At 45.0% G+C, this 21831-nt stretch overlaps 3 protein-coding genes across 3 annotated transcripts; 2 read left to right on the plus strand and 1 right to left on the minus strand.

Moving 5' to 3' along the window:
- Positions 1 to 2668: 2668 nt before the first annotated feature.
- Positions 2669 to 6888, plus strand: LOC127756664 (uncharacterized). The gene is made up of 4 exons (XM_052282023.1): positions 2669 to 3363; positions 4561 to 4706; positions 4778 to 4888; positions 5807 to 6888. The coding sequence occupies exons 1-4, from the start codon at positions 2712 to 2714 to the stop codon at positions 6392 to 6394; spliced, it is 1497 nt and encodes a 498-aa protein (XP_052137983.1). The 5' UTR covers positions 2669 to 2711; the 3' UTR covers positions 6395 to 6888.
- Positions 6889 to 8926: 2038 nt separating this feature from the next.
- Positions 8927 to 10339, plus strand: LOC127756274 (uncharacterized). Its single transcript, XM_052281658.1, has one exon. The coding sequence runs from the start codon at positions 8927 to 8929 to the stop codon at positions 10337 to 10339; it is 1413 nt and encodes a 470-aa protein (XP_052137618.1).
- Positions 10340 to 14757: 4418 nt separating this feature from the next.
- On the minus strand, positions 14758 to 15186 carry LOC127757078 (histone H3.2-like). The gene has a single exon (XM_052282503.1). It carries the CDS (start codon positions 15166 to 15168, stop codon positions 14758 to 14760), a length of 411 nt encoding a protein of 136 aa, XP_052138463.1. The 5' UTR covers positions 15169 to 15186.
- Positions 15187 to 21831: the final 6645 nt, after the last annotated feature.

The following is a 21831-nucleotide window of genomic DNA, read 5'->3' on the forward strand; positions in this document are numbered from 1 at the left end:
ACTCTGATCATGAGTCTTTGAAACACATTAGAATTCAAGCAAAACTTAACCGTAGGCATGCTAAATGGGTTGAATTTATTGAATCTTTTCCATATGTCATCAAACACAAGAAGGGAAAAGAAAATGTCATTGCTGATGCATTGTCTAGACGTTACACAATGCTATCCCAACTTGATTTCAAAATTTTTGGCTTGGAAACAATAAAAGAGCAATATGCATACGATGGTGACTTTAAAGATGTGTTGTTAAATTGCAAGGAGGAAAAGACTTGGAACAAATTCGTTCTCACCAATGGGTTTGTGTTTAGAGCTAATAAGCTATGCATTCCAGCTAGCTCCGTGCGTATGTTATTATTGCAGGAAGCGCATGGAGGAGGGCTGATGGGGCACTTTGGTGTGAAGAAGACAGAGGATAACCTTGCTGATTATTTCTTTTGGCCCACGATGAGGAGAGACGTGGAGAGGTTCGTTCCTCGCTGCACAACATGCCAAAAAGCTAAGTCATGCCTTAACCCTCATGGTTTGTATATGCCTCTGCCTATTCCTAGTGTGCCTTGGGAGGATATTTCTATGGACTTTGTTTTAGGGTTTCCTAGAACAAAGAAGAGGAGGGACAGTGTCTTTGTTGTTGTAGATAAATTTTCTAAGATGGTGCATTTCATACCTTGTCATAAGAGTGATGATGCTACACATGTTGCTGATTTGTTCTTTCGTGCGATTGTTCGCTTGCATGGAGTGCCAAACACCATAGATTCTGATCGCGATACAAAATTCCTTTGTCATTTTTGGAGAACCTTGTGGGCTAAGTTAGGGATTAAACTTTTATTTTCTACTACATGTCATCCCCAAACTGATGGACAAACTGAGATTGTAAATAGAACTTTATCTACAATGCTTAGGGCTGTTTTGAAAAACAATATTAAAATGTGGGAAGAATGTTTGCCTCATATTGAGTTTGCTTATAATCATTCACAGCATTCGACTACTAAGAAGTGCCCTTTTGAGTTTCTTTATGGCCTTCTTCCCCGTGCTCCAATTGATCTTTTGCCCCTCCCAACTTTAGAGAGGGTGAACATTGATGCAAAACAACGTACTGAATTGATGTTAAAACTACATGAGACTACTAAGGAGAACATGGAGCACATGAATACTAAGTATAAACTTGCTGGAAGCAAAGGAAAGAAACATGTTACTTTTGAACCTGGTGATTTGGTTTGGTTGCATTTGAGAAAAGATAGGTTCCCTAATTTGAGAAAATCTAAGTTGCTAGCTAGAGCTGATGGTCCTTTCAAAGTGCTACAAAAGATTAATGATAACGCATACAAGCTTGAGCTGCATGTAGATTTTGGGGTTAGCCCCACATTTAACATTGCAGATTTAAAGCCATATTTGGGAGAAGAAGATGAGTTAGAGTCGAGGACGACTCAAATGCGAGAAGGGGAGGATGATGAGGACATCCCTTCCAATGATACAACCATGCCTATTACACAACAAGGACTAATGACTAGAGCTCGAGCTCGTGAACTTAATTATCAGGTAAAGTCATTCCTAGCTAATGATACAACTTCTTCTCAGAATTGGGTGCTACTAAGTAGTTGTTGTGATCCACTTGTTGTTAGGAATATGGAAGAGGAACCAGATCGCAAGCAGCACTAGCAGCGCTGATTTGATGAAGTCAATGCCCCTCACTTCGGAGGGCAAACGGGGCAAATGAGTACTTGTTAGAAATATCTCGTTGTCTACTTTCAGCTATGTGTAGCCTCACCACCAGATTTGACCCAGGCTACTCAGAATGACGAAAATAGTTTTTCACATCAGAAACTTTCTCGCCGAAAACCATCGTCAGCGACGCTACATAGGGAAGAAGATGGGAAAAACAAGAAGAAAATGGAAAATGAAGGAGGTGGATGAAAAATGTGACGGCAGTGGCATGGTTTTACTTTCGTAAAATTCTAGTAGCATGGCTATAAATAGACGAATTGTAATGACATTTTTTTAATATCTACATTTGCAATGGCATGGATCGAATTAACCCATTTTTGAACCATCGTAATTACAAAATTGAATGTTTAAACACCAATTTACTGTAAGAATCAGATCGCCTCATTTGCTATCATCTATAAAACAAATTTTACCAACCTATACACTTTACAACTCTATGGTGAACAAGAATATTCTGGGAACCTTCGAACTTCCAAGCGTGTCACCTTCCTCTCCCTCTTCATCCGCAGGCATCTGTCTTCATCAACTCCACCGTGTTCTCCCTCACTGCCTTTTATTCATTGTCTTCCATACCTTGCGTTACCGAATCAACTAACGAATTACGATGCCCCCACTATCCAGTAACCACTCCGCTCCAGGTTTTTCATCTCCGCATGAAACCAAGTGATTTTTAATGTAAAAAAAACCCAAGTGATTTTTCATGGATAATTTCCTTCCTTAAACTCCCATTCCTCTTTCTAACTTTTACATCACAGCCCAGGGAATTTCAGCCGGCTTCTTCGCCAACGGCGCAAAATACCGATGCCCGTCGGATGAGATCAATGGAAGGCCCCGATCTGATCACCTAGCCGGCCAGCCGCATCCTATTATCCCATATAGAAAAAATAATATCCCTAGTCCTGCAGACATGTGGAGTCCTGGACCCATAAAATTCCCCCAAATCACCGGGGAAACGGGAAACCCCGATTCAAATTCAAACTCAAAATTCGAATGGCTACTCTCCTCTTCTCCTTGGCCCCGTCCCCTCGTCTCCTCCTCCCACTCCGCCGCCTCGATCCCAAACCCCTACTCCGCCCAAAACCCCTCCTCCTCCTCTCCACGGCCATGGGTTCCCCGGCGAGGGCTCAGCCTTCCTCGTGGCGCAGCGCGGGGCGGCCGCCGCCGCAGCAGCAGTGGTCCTGCGCCACCTGCACTCTCGACAACCCCGGCCACTCCCGCGCCTGCGACGCCTGCGGCAACTCGCGACCCGTGGAGGTCGACGGCGACGCCGTCGCCAAAGCCCAGACCCCAACTCTCCCGACCATGTCGACCCCTCCGGCGAGGGCCTCGACTTCTTCGGGTTGCGGGGCGGGCCGGCCGCCGACTGAGCGGAAGTGGTCCTGCGCCGCCTGCACGCTCGACAACCCCGGCCACTCCCGCGCCTGCGAGGCGTGCGGCAACTCTCGCCCCATGGAGGTAGTCGCCGTCGACGACGACGACGAGGACGCCCTGGACCTGGGCGCCCTCGCCGGCGCCTCGTTCCTCCCGCTCCAGCGGCGCTCCATGAAGAGGGAGCGCGCGGCGTCGCCGGAGGTCGTGGGAGTGTGCGCCGACGAGGGAGACGGCGCCAAGGGCGGGGAGGATAAGCCCGCCAAGAAGAAAGGTTTCTTTTTTTTTTTGTTTTTGTTTTGATCTTGTATATTTGCGAATCGTTCGATTGGGGACTTTGTTCACGAATGTGCAAAGAATCGCTTCTCCATTCATTACGTTTCTAGGGGCTTTGTTCTTTCATGTTCTGTGCGGGTCGGGTTCAGGGAGTAGCAGACAAATTGCCATTGTTTCTGTTGTTGCTGACTTACTGTGATTTGCTATAGTATGTAGCGGGTAGGAAAATGTTGTGGCGCTGCATGCCATTACCAGAGTTATTATTAGCTAGATTTGATCAGACAATGCACCAAGGTGTATCTGTTCCGTTCCCTGATGGACTACAAAAGAATGTGGTATAATTAGCAATAGGAAGTCACTGCCTTGGGCCTTTCAGTGGTATCTGCTAGAAAGGAGTAGTAATGGTTTTGCATGTCGTATTGCTATCATTTCGAAGTTTGAATTGAGACTTGAGAGTGGCAAATAACGAAATTTCTCCATGGGTTTGGATTCACTGCAAATCACTAGGAAAATTGATATACAATGGTATAATTTTTACTCTACTTTGGGTTGTGTGAATTGTGTTTAAGTACTGATATGGTCGACATTTATACGACAAACCCCTTAGTTTTATTTACCCGTGATGCTAGTTATTACTAGTATTGGTTAAAATTTGTATGTCTTGTTTCAACCAACTTTACGGAGAGTGCTTCAATATATCATAAACTCAAAGAATGTTGGCTATCGGTTATACTGCATAGACATTTATCCTTTTTCCTTCATATACAAGCATGTGCAGTTATTTAGTTTTATTTTCTCTGTCTGCAGTTATTTGTTCCCACATAGCTTATATACTGACAACACATTGCTGGTAATTGTGTTGATATTTATCAATGACACACTGCTGGTAATTGTGATGCTATACTGTTTTCTTGAACTGAAAATTTGATACTGTTATTCCCTTATCCCTGAAATCATGAATATATGTCAGCTTTTGCTAATAGTTTTTTTTTTTTTTGGTCTTACATAAGTTGATATCTTGTAGTCAATGTGGCCCACTTTTTTGTTTGTGTAAACTAGTCTACAATATATATTTTGATTATATCTTTGTAATAGTGACATAACTAGTTAATTATGCCAGTTAGTAGTTGGTTATGGTTTTCAAGTTGTTGCTAATACATTTTTTGCTTCTGATTTGTTATTGTCACTAACACAGCATGTGCTGAGATTATTTTGGATAAGAAGACCTTCAAAATCATGACATACAATGTCTGGTTTCATGAGGATTTGGAATTGTGTAGAAGGATGGATGCTCTTGGGGATCTTATTAAGAACCACAACCCTGACCTTATATGCTTCCAGGTGCAGATTTTGAAAACAAAGTAATTTTCCTTATCTCTTCTAAATGGCACGACTCATATGTGGAGCTGCAGGAGGTTACACCAAACATATATCTGCTTCTACAAAAATCTGACTGGTGGCAAGAATACCGATGCTCGCTGTCGAATAGCATGGCTATGCAGCGGAAATATTACTGCATGCAGGTTTGTTTCCACTAATCCCATGGATACATATATAAATATAATTGTTCTTATTCTATTTATTACAAATGTAATATTTTCTTTTTAAATTTTTCATTCTCCATGATGCATGTAACCATGGGCTTATGTGGAGATAGTAAAATTGATGAACAATGCAAGATTATTAAAGTACTTTACATGAAACTAGCCAAGTGTTTGTGCTCTATGATGAAACTAAAAAAGAAAAAAAAACATGAGAATGGCATTGTTAAATCTTGTATTGGGAACAAAGGCTTATAGCAGAGAAATATTATAGTAGAATTGGATTATGGACAGAGGATGATCAAACTTGTTCTTGTTCCCTATGTGCTACTTAAATCTATCTTGCCTGAAAAGGAGTATAACTTTCTATTTCAGACATGTGATCTGTAAAACTCCGCAAGTATCGAACTATACAAGAGCTGTGAAACATATTATGAAAAAAAAAACATAAAATGGTTTGGTTTATCACAGTTTTTGTTAGTTCCAGTTTATGAAGCTGATTTTTCTACTGTGGATAATTAGAACAGAAATAAACTAAAAATCCCATCAGAAATTTGCTGTAGAAATTTGATAGTCTGTTCTATAGATATTTACATGCTTTTATGTATGTTTGTGCACAAATTTTAAGACTTCTACTGCACATTTTATGTAATTTGATGTTATGTAATTTGTTATGTTGGCACCTAAGTTAGTAGGGTGTTACCTCGAATTTTGGAGTTGCTACCTCAATGGGTAACGGTAGCAACCTCTCATACTATCTTTTGTGCTTTGAAGTGTTTTGTGGGAATCCTTGTGCTTGTCTTGGTACCTCAGCTTTGCTATTATTTCTGAACTGTGAATACTTTTTCAGTAAGAGTTTATTAATTCCTAATAATGTGATTCAATTTCAAACATATGCAGATGAGCAAATTGCCTGTTGAGTCTTTTGACTGCACTCCATTTTCCAACTCAATAATGGGAAGAGAACTGTGTGTAGCACATGTCAAAACTGGAGGTGCAGTTAAGCTAGTGCTGGCCACTAGCCACCTTGAGAGTCCAATGCCTGGGCCTCCTACTTGGGATCAGATGTACAGCACGGAACGAGTTGCTCAGGCAAACGAATCTCTCAAAATTTTGGGATCCTTCCGCAATGTAATATTTTGTGGCGATATGAACTGGGATGACAAAGGAGATGGGCCCTTCCCCCTACCAGCTGGCTGGACCGATGCTTGGATTGAGTTGAAGCCGGGTGAAGATGGCTGGACTTATGACACAAAAGCTAACAGTATGCTATCAGCCAACCGTAAGTTACAGAAGAGATTGGACCGATTCGTGTGCAAGCTGGCAGATTTCAAGATTAACAGCATCCAGATGATCGGGAAGGATGCGATACCTGGTCTCTCATATGTCAAGGAGAAGAAGGTCCGCAAGGAAGTTCGCAAACTGGAACTTCCTGTCTTACCCAGTGACCACTTTGGACTTGTTTTGAGCATTACTCTTGAAAGCTGAAAAATATCTGATTACAGTGGTCCTACATTTCTTTGATGTAGGTACATCTTTTGTGTAATAGCACAACTCTTTCAGTTGATCTTAATATGACTCAAAGGTAAAATGTAGGCCTCTGCCAATTTGGATGCCTCTAATTTTGTGAAGTTTAAGCAGAGGCGTCCGTTGGCTATTTAGAAATGCCAACTGAATTTATACCCATGTTGGCTTGCTTATTGCTGCTTATCACTGCATAAATGTTCTTTCGTGTTCCTGAGTTGAACCCGTGCTTGCCATGCCTTTCCATCTGATCTGTTATTGTTTCGCTGCTTGTACTGGACATTATGTCGGTTGAATTATGTGATCGCATTCGATCTGGGCTGGTTGTCGGACAGCTTATGTAGAACGATGCGGTCGAGATACAATTGATATAAATTGCTGCCTTTGCTCTGGAAACCAGTCATTTTGAAGAATGGCAACGTTTGTGAAATACAATCATTAAGTACTACTCTCTCTTTGTTTCATATTATAAATCGTTTTGACTTTCGTCAAAGTCAAACTACTTCAAGTTTGACCAAGTCCCTGTTTGATTCAGCTTAGGATTATTATAATCTGGATTATTTGAAGTAAACTAAAACAAATAAATAGATTATTATGATAGATTATTATAATTTGTAAGCCAGATTATTATAGTCTACTAATCTCCTTTGGAAGAGCTTTTTCTAGATTATTGGGTGGCTAAAGACCCACTACCCTTAGATGCCTTCAATAATATAGAGAAACGAACAACTCGCAGCTTATTTTATGCTAGCTTATTATAATCCAATTTAGAGTAATCTGATTTAATAATTTAGATTATAATAATCTTTAAGCTGAAACAAACAGGGCCTAAGTTTATAGACAAATATAGTAATATTTATAATACCAAATTAGTTTCATTGAATATATTTTCATTATAAATTTATCTTGGGTTGGGAATGTTAACATTTTTTTCTATAAACTTTGTCAAATTTGAAACAGTTTGACTTTGACTAAAGTCAAAATGACTTATAACCTAAAATGGATGGAGTAAATTATATTGTAATATATAGTTATATAATCTGATGAGATTACAATATTATAAAGAGTAAATTTCACCGGAAAACATATATTTTTATAAAATTATCGTAGATTACACATTTAAGTTAAAATATCCTACAATTCATCGTATAAACATTAAGGGCCCCTTTGATTTGTAGGAAAACATAGAAATTTTCGAGGATTTCAATCTTATTAAAAAATTTCCTATAAAGACTTGTTAACAAATGATTAAATCTATCAAACCCTTTTGAAATAACTATGGGATGAACAATCCTATAAATATTTTGAAGAAAATTTAGCAAATGCTCTAACATTTGGAAAATTTTCTTTGAGTCTCTCATTCGACATTTGTGTTTTTCTGTGGTCCTATCAAATGGTAATTCTTTTGTTTTTCCTGCATTTTACAATCTTCTGCTTTGCATTTACATTCCAATCGGACTACAGTAACTTATTGTAAATTGATAATTCCTCTCAGGAATGTTGCTTATACTTGTAGTACATTTGTGCTTCATGTTATTTCTCTTTTACTATATCTAATGTACCAACATAACAAAGACACCAACAGACCAACACAATTCATGCTACGTAAGTGTAATTAATCTAAAAATTTTTTTGTCAAGACATGATCATTGGAAACTGGGAAACTATTTTAATCCCTTAAGGGGATATCCTCTCGTTCTTTGCATATCACTTAAATGGTTATGAAAAAAATTGAAAACAATTGAGAAGGTGTATCAACATGTCATTTAATACTCCACAAATATGCAAGTTCAAATTCAACTTCTACATCTCATAATGACAAAAAAATTAAACCGTAGCTAGTTAAGGTATATTCGGAGTCAAATTTGTTTTTTTTATTACTGGATGTAGAAGTTGAATTTTTACTTGCATGTTTGTGGAGTGATATATCACATGTTAATACATCTTCTCAATTTTTTTCAGAATTTTTCATAACCATTTGAGTGACATGCAAACAATAAGGGATGTCCCCTCGAAGTATCAAAATCCTCTTCCTTGGAAACTTCATATTATTAACAAATGGAGTGTTCAACGTGATGCCAGAAACAGGTGTGGATAAGTTGCTCAACTGGTCCATTTCCATTTTTGTGCTTTGCACAGTTGCAGAGTGAGGAGGTGACGGCGGTGAGCAGGACCTCGGGGGCACTGGCGTTCACGGCCGCGATGCTTGGTAGAGTTGGCTTGTGGCAAAACAGGGGAGCGGTAGAGCAGAGGCAGAGAAGGGTGGCGATGACGGCGAGCTCCGGCGTGCAATCACAGTGTAGGATTCCGCTGTTCTTTCCACGGTGAACCTCAACTAGTATAGTATAGTACCACCTCAGTTTTTGGAGCTGAAGAGCGACAAGTCCGTATCGGATTCCGATCCCACGTCGGACTTTAAAAGCAGAGCAAACCCCTCCCTGGCTCGCTTCTCTTTCGCTCGCTCGCACCGCCATCCCTTCCGATCCATCCATCCCCATGGCGACCAACCTCCACCTTCTCCTCGAGCTAGGATTCCGCTTCAACCCCTCACCGGAGGAGGTCGTCACCTACTACCTCCCACGCCTCATTGCCGGCCACCCGCCCAAGGACACCGAGTCCTGCATCCACCGAGCCAATGTCTACGGCGCCGAGCCCAGGGAGCTCGCAGCCCAGTTCGCGCCCGTGGCGAGGAGCTCCAATGGCGACCGGTTCTTCTTAACCGAGTGCAAGCGGATCAAGGGGAAGGTCTCTCGCGTCGCAGGCGGTGGCAGCTGGGTCTCTCAGACCAGCAAGGATATCAAGAACAGGGAGGGGATCAAGGTCGGGGAAGCCAAGAATTTCCGCTTCAAGAAAGATGGCACGAACACGGATTGGTTGATGGAGGAGTACCACCTCTGCCTCCGACAAGCCAGCGATCTCGAGCCCGTCCTCTGCCGGGTGTACGTCTCTCCCAGGGCGGCCAAAGATTCGGCGGCGCACCAAGAATCCGCCGCTCTCACGCCCCAAGAACCTGCGCCGCCGCTGGCTCATGCTCCCGCACCGGCTCCGATTCAAGAACCAGCCGCTCTGCCTCGTCAAGAACTCGCGCCTGCGCCACCACGTCTCGAGGCCGTGATCACGCAGCAGCAAGCGACCATGAAGATGGGAGGTTCTGTCCCGGCAAGCAAGGCGGCGCGCCAGAGTTGCGTGACGGCGTCCGCGCCACCACCGCGACGTGTGGCTCCGCAACCGGCACCTCCGTCACTGCGTACTGCACCGGCGGCTGTTGCGCCGCCACGGCAAGTGCCCGTGATCACGCAGCAGCAGGCGCCTCCCCTGAAGAGGCCCGCCCCGCCGGTCCCCTCGCCGCCGTGCGCCAAGAAGATCAGAGGACCTGTCTCGGCAAGCCCGGTGGCGCGCCAGAGCTGCGTGGCGGCATCCGCGCCGCCGCCATGGTGTGTGCCTCCGCCTCCGCGACCGGCACCACCGTCAAGGCGCGTCATGGCGCCACTGCCGACTTATCCGATGGATCCGTTCGAGACACCACCGTCGCCTCATGCACCCAGGCATGATCCGTTCGAGCCACCACCGTCGCCTGATCCACCCATCCAGAGCTATGCGATCGATCCACCCATCCAGAGCTATGCGATGGATCCATTCGAGCAACCGCCGTCGCCATACGCACCACATGGCGTTGATGACATGGACGAGTTTACGAGATCGCTGGAAGCTCAGCTAGAAGAAGCCGATGGTGATGAAATTGCTGCAGCGACTGTTGCTCCTCCCATGGCACAAAACGTTGCGCCCGATGACGACATGGACGAGTTTACGAGATCGCTGGAAGCTCAGCTGGAAGAAGCAGATGGTGATGACAAGATTGATGATGATGAGATTGACGAGGAAATTTTCCAAATTCCGCTGAAGGACTAAGGCTACAAGCTCTTCTTATAAGTTGAAGGACACGAAATTGTTCATGTGCCTAATCATCGCACAAGTAGTTCTGAGCAGTTGTAACTTGTAGGTTAGAACATAATTCTTTGTGTGCTGAGCTTGTAATATCACGGCACAAGTATATATATGAGTTTGAACGTATGTTTCCTCGGCGATTTCAAGAATATTGTTCTTGTGATGTTCTAATATATAACCATGTGCTGTAACAACTGTCAGATTTTTAGAACTACCATGTTCTGCTACATGTTGGTTCGGTCTCATCAGCAAAACACGCTTCTGCCTCTCTTGTATCTAAGGGTATGTTTAGTTCTTTGGGTGTAAAGTTTTTAAGTATACGGATGCACATTTGAAAGTATTAAACGTAGACTAATAACAAAACAAATTACAGATTTCGCCTGTAAACTACGAGATGAATTTATTAAGCCTAATTAATCCGTTATTAGCAAATATTTACTGAAGCATCACATTATCAAATCATAACGTAATTAGGCTCAAAAAATTCGTCTCACAATTTACTTGCAAACTGTGCAATCGGTTTTTCCACACATTTAATATCCTATGCATGTGCCCAAATATTTGATGTGGCGTTTTTGGCCAAAAATTTTTGCTGAAAACGAGGCCTAAAATAACCGAACTATTACGTCGATCAAACTTGTGCATTTTGTCATCCATCACAAAATTTGTTGCTACATGTTGGCTGTTGCAGCATGCATTAAAAAGTGCACCTAACCAAAACTGCATGCACACTGCCACTCACCAGAACTCGCACCAGTGTTACCCAAACACAACAGTGCAGAACAACTATTACAACTACACAATTCGGTACAGAGTAGGGGGCACCGAATTGACTTCCTTGACGCCTCTAAGATATTTCATTATTTACCATCCAACACGCTGACGTTTAAGAATTTACTACTCAATTGGTAAGCCTTTAAGATTTTGCCACCGGAACCACGAATTTCTTCATTTCATACCGCTCCCGTCAAATTTACAGCTCATCCGTCTCCTTCCGTTTACACTGACGTAGGGCGCTGCCGCCACCATCACCGGGCACTCCCTCGCCGCCATGGTGCACGTCTTTCATCTTCGTTTGTCACCCCCCCCCCCCCCCCCACCGATAGTGGCGTGGTCGGGGATGGCTTCACGCTGCGGCTACGGCTGCGGCTGAGAGGATGGCGGCGGCAACCATATGCAAAGCTCGAGCATGGCCGCACCTCAGCGGCGGAAGAGGTCGGGAACAGCGACGATGGTGGCGGCGAAGCTTGGGGATGGTCGCTGACGAGCTCAGAACTGCGGCAGCGAGGTGGGCGTCGGAGAGCGGGGAGGGGAGCAGCGCCGTGACTGCCCGTGCCTAGGTGGGGTTCGTGGAGCGGGTGGTGAGGATGCCGGCGAGCGAGGCGACGACGGCTGGGAGACCAGCAGATTTAGGCTGTGGCTGCGGCGGAGGCGGCGGAGTGGGAGAGGGGTGATGCGGGGAAGGATCCTGGACATGAAATGCAGTCGACGCGGCAGCGACGGCGACGGCGGCGGCGGGAGAAGGAAAAGCGGAGGCGAGCGGGAACGGCGACGATGGTGGTGGCGAAGCTTGGGGACGGTCGCCGACGAGCTTGGGTGTGGCGACGGCGGCGACCTAGCTCCGAGACGGCTTCGTGTAGACAGACGATTCAAACGGGAGGGCGGAGTGGTATGAAATGAAGAAATTCATGGTTCCGGTGGCAAAAACTTAAAGACTTACGAATTGAATGGTAATTTCTTAAAAGTCAGCGTATTGGATGGTAAATAATGAAATTTCTCCAACTCTGACAAAATAATATACGACCAAAATAAGTTCTAAAGAATAGTGAAACAACCACGGATATTGCAGAAGGCACATTTATCCCCTACCTCTGTATATACATAAATATATTGCAGAAGGCATCCAGAGTTAGCTAACAGTCCATGCTCTTGTTGGCAGTGCCAACAGGAGAGAAAGAATGTAGGCAGCCAGCACGGGAGGGCAAAATACCCTCCCAGCGAGCATGTGAGTGCGAGGGCGAGGGCGATTTTGTGATTAGGGGTGAACTCATGGGTGGAGGAATGACACAGAGAGGCCACAACCTCCACAGTGCGGCCGTTCTCCCTCCCACATCAGACGCCGTCGATCCAGGCGAAGAACGTGTGACCCAGTTTGGACACGCAGTCCTCAAATTGGTACGCCAGGCTCAAATATGGCACCGAAGGTCCAACATGGAGCACTTAGGCTGAATGCCAACAAGGAGGCACGGGCTAGTGCACCACGTGGCGCACACGTGGTGCTGACGGGGTGTCGACGTCGCGGCGACGTGTGCGGACACACGGGCGGCCCGGATGGAGGCCGGGGTCGATCTGACGGCCCAGATCGGCCACGCGGCATGGGAGGCGGTAGCCGGCTGCCCAGCATAGCCGGCGGCGGCACGGACGCGGCGCACAGTGACGACGACCCGGCTAGACGGCCACCGCCGGCGGCGGCGCGTCGCGAGAAGGCCTGGGAGGCGGCCGGCAAAGGGGAGAAAGATGGAGAGGGAGGGGAGTGCTCACCGAGGGCGGCAACGGTGAGACGGCAATAGAGAAGCGGCCGACGGTGGCACAGGAAGCGGCGGACTGCGTCCCAGCGATGACCGGCGAAAGAGGAGGGGCGACCGATGGCGCTCAAGATCTGTTGAAGGAGGAGAAGGGGTTAGGAGGGTGCGAGGGTGTCGGGAATGGTGAGGAAAGATGGAAGGAGGCGATGGGGGCGACGGAGCTCACCGTCGAGCGAGGGAGACGGGACTCCGGCGGGATTCCAGCGAAGAGGAGGGGAATGCAGAGGAGCGGTGAGGCGCAGCGGTGCTACGGGTGGCCACGGCGCAGCTTGGGATGGCTGAGAGCAGCGGCAAACGGCGACCAGAGGCGGAGAATGCGGCGGCGACATCGGGTTCACGGTGGAGGTGGTGATCTGGTGGCGGATTAGGGAAATGGAGGAAAGACCGGCGTGCGGCGAGGTGTGGCGATGCTGGTGGTGCAAATGGCGCGGCACGGGGATGGCGGGAGCGGCGGTGGTGGGCGGCAGATGGTCGCCGGAGAGCGGCGATGATGGGGAGCGGCGTGGAGAGAGCGGGAGAGGGCGCGGGGAGCTTGGGGAAATGGGAAAAAGGGAGAGGGAGCTGTGGGGATCGTTTTATATGGGCTCGGAGCTGCGGGATCGGGGCCGAGAGGGGCGGCAACCGGCGGCGACATGGGCGGCATCATAGTTGTGGGGGTGGGTGGCGGCTATTCGGCGCCGATTTTGCGGGAAGGAGTTGGGGAGGAGTGCAGGGACGTGGGCGATGGGGTCCCACGGCCGGGTAAGGGCGCGCGGAGTGGAGGAGGTGGGTGGGGTGGCGTGCGTGACACGGCGACGTGGGGAGGGGCCGGTGGCCATGGCGGTTGGGTGGTTGGAGGAAGGGGATGACGGAGAGGAGGGAGGTGGCATGGACTTGGCGAAGGGAAAAACGAGCTGGGTCGAGGGAGGGGAAGGGGAGGTTGGCCTGGCCGGGAAGGAGGAGGGAGGAACTGGGCTGAGCCCAAAAGGAGGAGGGTGGTTTTCTATTTATTTAATTGATGGAATGAACTTTGTGCTATTTAAAAGTACTTTTTGAGCTCTAAAATTCACGGGAAATTTCAGAGAATATTTTAGGGCACAGAGAATATTAAAATTCCCTCATTATTTCACTTGATTAAATTGCTCTAATTTTTATTTATTTTCTGGAAAATGCATTATTAATAATTTTTAATCCCGAACGAAAATCAGGGCGTTACGGCCAGTCATGGATTTGGAAAAATTAGATTCATGCCATTCTTAGAGTTGTCGGTTTAGAAAAACTTTGTGCCGTTATCATTGGGATAGCAAAAGCACAAGCCCATCTCACCTACGTTTTTTTATTGCACAAATGCTAAGATATGTCTATTTTTGTAGAAAGGAATTATTAGTTTCTCTTACTGACTTGCCCAAATCTTCCATTATTATTGATGCAATGCAAATAAAAGGAATTCCAGAAACAAGTTTCTGCATAGACACTACAGCGGTCCATGTATGCCGAAAATTCAAACCCTGCTGAAACTGTATTGTTAGTTGAGAGCAAAATATTAGCCTGCCAGATCCAACATATCTCAACAAAATTCAAAAGATTAACAGAACATCCACTCTCAACAATTCATTCAGAAATCCCAAACGACATAGCCTTTCCATTAAGATTAGCAAACCATAACGATTACAGCATCACAAGATAACATAAAAAGCCAGTTCACCCATCAAACCTGACCAAAACATCTCCTAACCTACGGACTCGAATATGAAAATGTGCCAGTTGCCGAGAACACAGACAGAAGAAGCGTGATCGTACAAGACGATGCCCCCAAACCTAGGCCTTCTCGCCCCCGATGCGGTGTGTGAGCTGGATGTCCTTGGGCATGATGGTGACGCGTTTGGCATGGATGACACAGAGGTTGGTGTCCTCGAAGAGCCCCACAAGGTAGGTCTCGGCAGCCTCCTGCAGTGCTGCCATGGCAGAGCTCTGGAAGCGGACATAGGACCTAATGTCCTGCGTGATCTCCTGCACCAGCCGTTGGAAGGGGAGCTTGCGGATTAGCAGCTCTGTGCTCTTCTGGTATGTGCGGATCTCTCGGAGTGCGACGATCCATGGATTGAAGCGGTGTGGCTTCTTTAGCCCTGCCATCATCGGTGCTGACTTGCGTGCCACCTTCATCACCAGCAGCTTTCTCGGCACATTGCCGGCAGTGGACTTCTTTGCCGTCTGCTTTGTGCGGGCCATCTCTCACCGAAGGAGAAAGAGAAGGAGAACGAGTAGAAGAAGGAGAAGAATTCAAGGTGAGATTTGGATTTGGAGTGGACTCAAGGTGAATTTGCGGGTGGTTTGAGTGGTGGATTTGGTGGGTATTTGTAGGAGAAGGAAGAGGCGAGGCAGGAGTGGGGGAATCTTTGGGGCCAATGGGTACGAACACGGGGAGGTGTTGGATGGAGACGGATGGTGGATAATATTGGGAGTGGGGCAGTGATCCGTGGGTGTCGCTATTGGTGGCTTCCTATTGGCTGCGGTTCGGGAGGCGTCGGATGGAGATGGACGGTGGAGATGAGTTGGGAGTGGGGCAGAGATCCGTGGGTGTGGGTATCGGTGGCTTCCCATTGGCTGGGGTTTTGGTGGGGTGGATCGATGGGCGCGAGAACGGGGAGGCGTCGGACGGACGGTGGAGATGGGTTGGGAGTGGGGCAGCGATCCGTGGGTGTGGGTATCGGTGGCTTCCCATTGGCTAGGGTTTGGGTGGGGAGTGGATCGATGGGCGCAAGCACCGGGAGGTGTCGGATGGAGACGGACGGTAGAGATGGGTTGAAAGTGGGGCAGCAATCCATAGGTGTGGGTATCAGTGACTTCCCATTGGCTGGGCTTCGGGTGGGGTGGATGGACGGGCCCACCAGTTAGTTGGCGGTGCGTGCGTGTGGCTTGTTTTTCTTCTACTGCTTCAATCTATTTTTGGTTTTGCTGGTAAAGGTTAAATTGCGAGGGGAACGAGCGAGAGCATAGTACGGATGGAGGGAAATGGTAAAAACACAAATTTGGAAATATAGAAGTTTAGGAGCTCCGTTAAAAATGGTAAATATACAAATTTAAATTGCGAGGGGAAAGAGCAAGTGCGTAGTACGAACAGATGGAAATGGTAAAAACATAAATTTGGAAATATAGAAGTTTAGGAGTTCTGTTAAAAATGGTAAAAACACAAATGGTAAATATACAAATTTGGAAATACGGATGATTCTAGAGTTAATGCGTTGTTTTTCTAAAAAAAGTATATAAAAACAAGTACTACCACCATCTCAAAACATGATAATTTTTAACTATATCTACCTGAACATATTCTTGTCTAGCTAAATGTTATTATATTTTGGGATGGAGGGAGTAACATTTTACTTCATTTCTAAAATTGATTTATTTCAGGGTTATGGATACCTGTTAACAACCGAATTTGGTAACATCAGCATCAAGAAAGAAGATTAGATCGAAGCAAAATCGGAGGCGGAGATCGAGTTCGGAAACAGGGCAGGAATCGGCTGGAGTCCAAATCGGCTACGATTAGGATCGGCTGGGTCTGAGTCGGACTAGGTAAGCCCATACAGCCGACCGACAATGCAACTTGATGTATGATATCGGGTTGGATTGAGGTGCTTCAAGGTGATTGCCGCAAATGGATAGAGTCTTGAGAAGGCAATTGTATCTATTAATTAGGGTGTTTTATGTAATCTCCTTAGATATATGATTGAGCAAAAGTCTGTTGCAAAAACTTATGGTATCTTAGAGTTTGTTAGAGATAGTAGTCGTGTCTGTTATGGACATATCTTGTAATTCTCGGGTATAAATAGACCCGAGCCCTATGTAATTTTAATAACACACGTTCAATACAATCTCGGCGCATCGCCACCCTTTTGCTTTAGTTTTATTTCAACGAGTTCTTACTTTCGGGTTGAGCTGCATCGGTTTCGATTTTCAACAAGAGGTAAAACTTGTTATGACGACTTATGTTCTCGGGATTAGTGCTTCCATCTTTATGATACTCTGATCTCATTTATGTAATTCGTCGAGTTATCATATATCTTACATAATCTCCGGCAATACCGCTATCTAATCTACAATCGGCTAACATCTGTCTGTAGAGGGCAGCCGATTAGGTTAGATATCGATGTTGACTTAGATTGTATAAGGTATCTACCACTCTATGAAACTTCTAGCGGCTTGATTGTCTAGATATTGTTCTTCTTTTCATACTTAATGCTGCATCAGTTGAGTTTGATCTATTAAGTCGTGCTTAGAATATCAATCTCTAGCCTGCCTTTTGGTTGCCGATTAGGGTAGTGTGAGAGTTTCAGCCGACCTTATCTGATTTGACTATATTTGTTCTATATGCTTCATGAACATGTTAGATCTGCCCTTTATGTCAAGATATTGCTGTATTTAAGTATATTAGGCCTTTGTTTGATATATTATACTTGTTTTAATATCCTGATATAGAGTGGTATCGGAGTATTAGCCGATACATGCTAGATCTATCTGATCGGCTATGCTATAAATATATATAGCCCTGTTATTAATATATACTTCAATCTAAGTGATTTATACTGTCTCAGTACAGCTATCGATCTATCCCAATCACTTGATTTAAGTATATATCGATAAAAGAACTATATATTGGAAATATCTACAGCCGATCGAATAGATTTAGTTCTTTATTGCCTATTTACAACTGTCGATCGATTCACATATGACATCGGCTCAAAGATAAATGATATGTCATCGGCACCTAGCCGATCGGCTATCATTTATAGATTTAACCGCGGTTTCTTTGCCTTTATTTCTTGTTGATTACAGGATCAAATCAACTGGCACACTAGTACACCTGAAGGCGAGCTTTGGATCTGCACTGGAGTTAAGCAGATCTCCTAGGCCTCGTGTTTTCTGTCAACAATACCACATACCTAATAGTAGTTGACTAAATCTCGGTAGGACCCACCACATACCATGTCTTATACGGAAACAACCTTCGGATATAGGAGGAGTTCCGTATAAGGAAGGATGAATAGAGTTCTACATAGAAACGACAAGGACTACTCGGATTGTATCCATATTGGTTTCCTAAATTCTACTTGGACAAGGGGACACCTATGGGTATAAATACAAGACCCCCTAGGAGGAGGGGGGACACGGAACGATAGATCGAGACACAATATCAATATACAAGCCAACATGCGCAAAGACAAGACGCCGGATATCGACTTCAGAGATAAGCATGGCTAGTCCCCTACGGTGTCTACGGATACTGTCAGGAGAGACATAGCGCTGTCTTTAATCTCGCCGGATGCAGATTCGAGGAGGAAGGCTACCCTGTTGTCGACTACGAGTCAGCACTTCAGACCGCCAAGTCGACAACAGCTAGATAGGCTACCCCAAATATTGTACTGGTGTGATTATGGTGAATAAGAGCAACGACTGGCTTCGGCCAACAGGATGTAGGGCTATTACCTGTAATATAAGGGGCCTGAACCCTGTATAAAATTCTTCGTCCCCATCTCTTATATTACAATTTCACATATACCCTACTACCAACGATCCCCATACTATGCAAATACCGGAATCGCGACATCAAACGTCGACAATTTATAAATCTGATTAAAAACTATTTTAGCATTAAAATAGAAACTTATAGGTTTGTTAAGACTATAGCCACTGTCAACGTAACCAAAATATTGGCAAGCCAAAATTTTGGTAGTGTGGAATGTGCGGTTTGATTCCAAAATTTTGCAAAGATCGATCGAATTCTTTTTTTAGCACTTACAAAATATTGGCGTGCCAATTTATGTACAAGCCAATGAATCGGATGAGTAATTTGTCATTATAATATTTTTTTGGTATGGATTAGATATTGGAATAAGAGCTGTTTCGCTGACGTGGTGACTATGTGGAGGTATGGATATAGTCTTCGTCTTACTTGGCGCTTATATGGCAGTAGAATAAAAAAAATGTGAGGGACACATTTGTCATTCATAAAAGGAATATTGTGGGACCCACATGCCAGTCCTCTCTTTCTCCTTCCCTTCTTCCTCTCTCTCTCTCTTTCTCCCTTCATTTGCACTGCTGTGCTGAACCAGAAAATTTCAGTAAACTGTTAGCTGATCAACAAAGTATTCTGCTGAATTAGTACTACTAGCATATCTAATAATTAGATGGTAGAAAATTGCAGAAAACTGTAGGCTTGTCAAAAAAGCGCTTATACAGTTATACTAACAGCCCTGCTAAACCTGAACATATATGCATGGCTGATATATGCTGTCACGCCCGAAAATTCACAAGTAATTTTCAAACTAATTTGTGCATTAAATCCTCGTCCAGGAATCAGCCGAGGTACACAAACTGACAATTTAATATACAGATTCATCATAATAATAACATTACATACTTACAAAAGAAAAGAAAACTGCAGCGGAATTACGGTCTAGCAAAGCTCCGGCTCCACTCCCACAGGTAGCTCAACTGGGGTATAAGCCAAACGTCTTCTCCTTCGCAACTTGTTTTCAACTGAGGTTTGATTGATTATTGCAAGGTGAGTACATGGAATACTCCGCAAGCCACACAGCAAATATGTAAGTGCACAAGGATACCAAAGAATGGCATAATATAGGCTCATTTTCAAAAGCAGCATTTAGCAAACATTTAAGAATTGTAAAACAGTAGAGTGATTAATCATCAATATTAATCAACACTGAACAGCACACCCATGCTGCACAGGCCCAACCATCCTGAACAACCATACCCGGCTGTACAGATCTATCTCCAAACCAGGAGCTAATCAAATTTTTACCAGTTATAGCGTCATTTATTTTGGTGAAAAGTGTGAGACTAATCACGAAAGACATTGTTAGACTCGCCCATAACCGCGGGCACGGCTATTCGAATAGTTTTACTCTGGCTAGAGGTGTACCACTGTACCCACAAGACACAGCTCCACGACATGTCACCATGCGCCTCAATACCACCACGGTACCTCGGAAAGGAGCTGTGACAGTACCCCTCGCATAACACAATCCACCACAGCGCATCGTTCCTGGATCATAATCACCCCCTTACAAACAAGGCATGGACTCCCCAGCGACCCCCGTGGGCTTATCTCCGCCACTTCTCAGTCTGGTGCTCCGCAATGAACCATGCTATACAAAAGATAAAGCCATTGCCCATGTTGGCTTGTGGTTGGCACGGTTAATGTTTCACAACCGAAACTCGTGAACCGGTCCTTAATTGTCATGAGCACGACCATCAAAACCATGTGCTCACAATCCACCATTATCAAGTTTTAGTTGGCACATTAATTAATTAACCAATCACGATTAACCATCGTGAGCTTCCATTAAATATCTATAAGTGATAGTGAAGCATGATTTATCCTATTAGTGAGCTATTGTTTCTAAGAATGGCTAAGCATCTATTATAAGCATCTAGCTGAACCAAACCAATATATAAGGTTCTAGCTAATCAAATTATAATTCATAGGAAAATAAAGTCATCTTCGGCCATAATTAAATGGGAAAGGCTCACCACCCGGTGACATTCGAAAATAAATGCACAGTTGAAATAAATAGAGAATTTAAATATAGGATCAACATGCTCAAAGGAATTGTGTTTAGAATCTGTGTGACTTGCCTTGCAATAATCGGTCTTCAATTAATCTTCTTGAATACTTCCAGCGCACTCGCGAACCTTCGAAACGACGTAAACGACAAGCTAACACGCAAAACGAGGAAAAAGACTAATAAAAACCAAATAAACAATACATATAAAGTAAACAAACATGTAGATCATAATTTTAAATGAATTATGAGACTTGAACGGCCTCATTCTGACTTCATATGAATTAGTTATGAATTTGACAAGATTAATTCCAATTAAACCTATTGAAGAAAAGACTATTCCAAAATAATTAAACAATTTACAAATGATTTATAACTGAGATAAAAGATTAAAACAACCTCCGGAAAAGATTAGATCATATTTGGTAGATAACATATGATAAAAAGAACTAATATACCACTGAAAAGAGGGAACGGATTTATATCAATTTTGGACGGCTGAGATTAATCTTGACCGAGAGTTGACCAAGATCGGATGGCTTAGATTGATCTGGCAAGAGGGCCTCACGAGATACCAACTCAACGAGTCAATTTTACGTGACACGGGATCACCCAAATGATCAACCGAAACCGGCGAACGGAACTGGCGGCTCTGAACTAAAGGACGACTCAACACGGACGAACGAACGAAGCACGGGGAACACCTCATTCGAACGAACGAGCGAACGACTCAACAATGGCTACGACTAAACCGGTGGGCTAGAAACGATTCACGGTAAAGCCCCGGTACGACAAACGATAGACCGGTAGGAATTTAGGGATGCACCTACAGCTAGACAACTTGACTACCGAGCAACGGCTAAAGCGGCGGCTAGGTTAAAGCGGCACACAGCTGCGACACGGCGGCACTAGAGCGACTTGACTCGCCTAGGCGGCGGCGGCTCGGCGGAGACACACGGCTAGGGTTAGAACGACGGCACAGCAACGACGACACAACCGGTAGCGACGGTGCACGGGCTAGGGCAGCAGCGCGGCGAGCAACAATGCAACAGGCACGGCTGCGGCTGCGATAAAGTGGCTTGGCAAGCGCGGCCGATGGGTTGAAATCTAAATCAAAGAGACACAGATAGACGTCTCACCGGACCAAAACGATCGGAGAGGGAGAGATGACGACGGCGACCCAGCGGCAACACACGGAGACGATGACGATGCTAGACAAACAACGGATTAGATTGAATTAAGGCCCTAGGGAAAAAACTACACCGGTGAATGACATAGGAGCGGCGGTTGCTGACGAAATAATGCAAAC

The sequence above is a fragment of the Oryza glaberrima genome, chromosome 12, assembly GCF_000147395.1.
Source record: "Oryza glaberrima chromosome 12, OglaRS2, whole genome shotgun sequence".
In the NCBI taxonomy this organism is placed as follows: domain Eukaryota; kingdom Viridiplantae; phylum Streptophyta; class Magnoliopsida; order Poales; family Poaceae; genus Oryza; species Oryza glaberrima.

Excerpts from the sequence above, each read along its gene's own strand:
- LOC127756664 (XM_052282023.1), top strand. The coding sequence starts at position 2,712 with ATGGCTACTCTCCTCTTCTCCTTGGCCCCGTCCCCTCGTCTCCTCCTC. Across the intron at positions 3,364-4,560 it reads TAAGCCCGCCAAGAAGAAAG|CATGTGCTGAGATTATTTTG; the intron begins GTTTCTTTTTTT and ends TCACTAACACAG. Across the intron at positions 4,707-4,777 it reads CTGACCTTATATGCTTCCAG|GAGGTTACACCAAACATATA; the intron begins GTGCAGATTTTG and ends GTGGAGCTGCAG.
- LOC127756274 (XM_052281658.1), top strand. The coding sequence starts at position 8,927 with ATGGCGACCAACCTCCACCTTCTCCTCGAGCTAGGATTCCGCTTCAAC.
- LOC127757078 (XM_052282503.1), bottom strand. The coding sequence starts at position 15,168 with ATGGCCCGCACAAAGCAGACGGCAAAGAAGTCCACTGCCGGCAATGTG.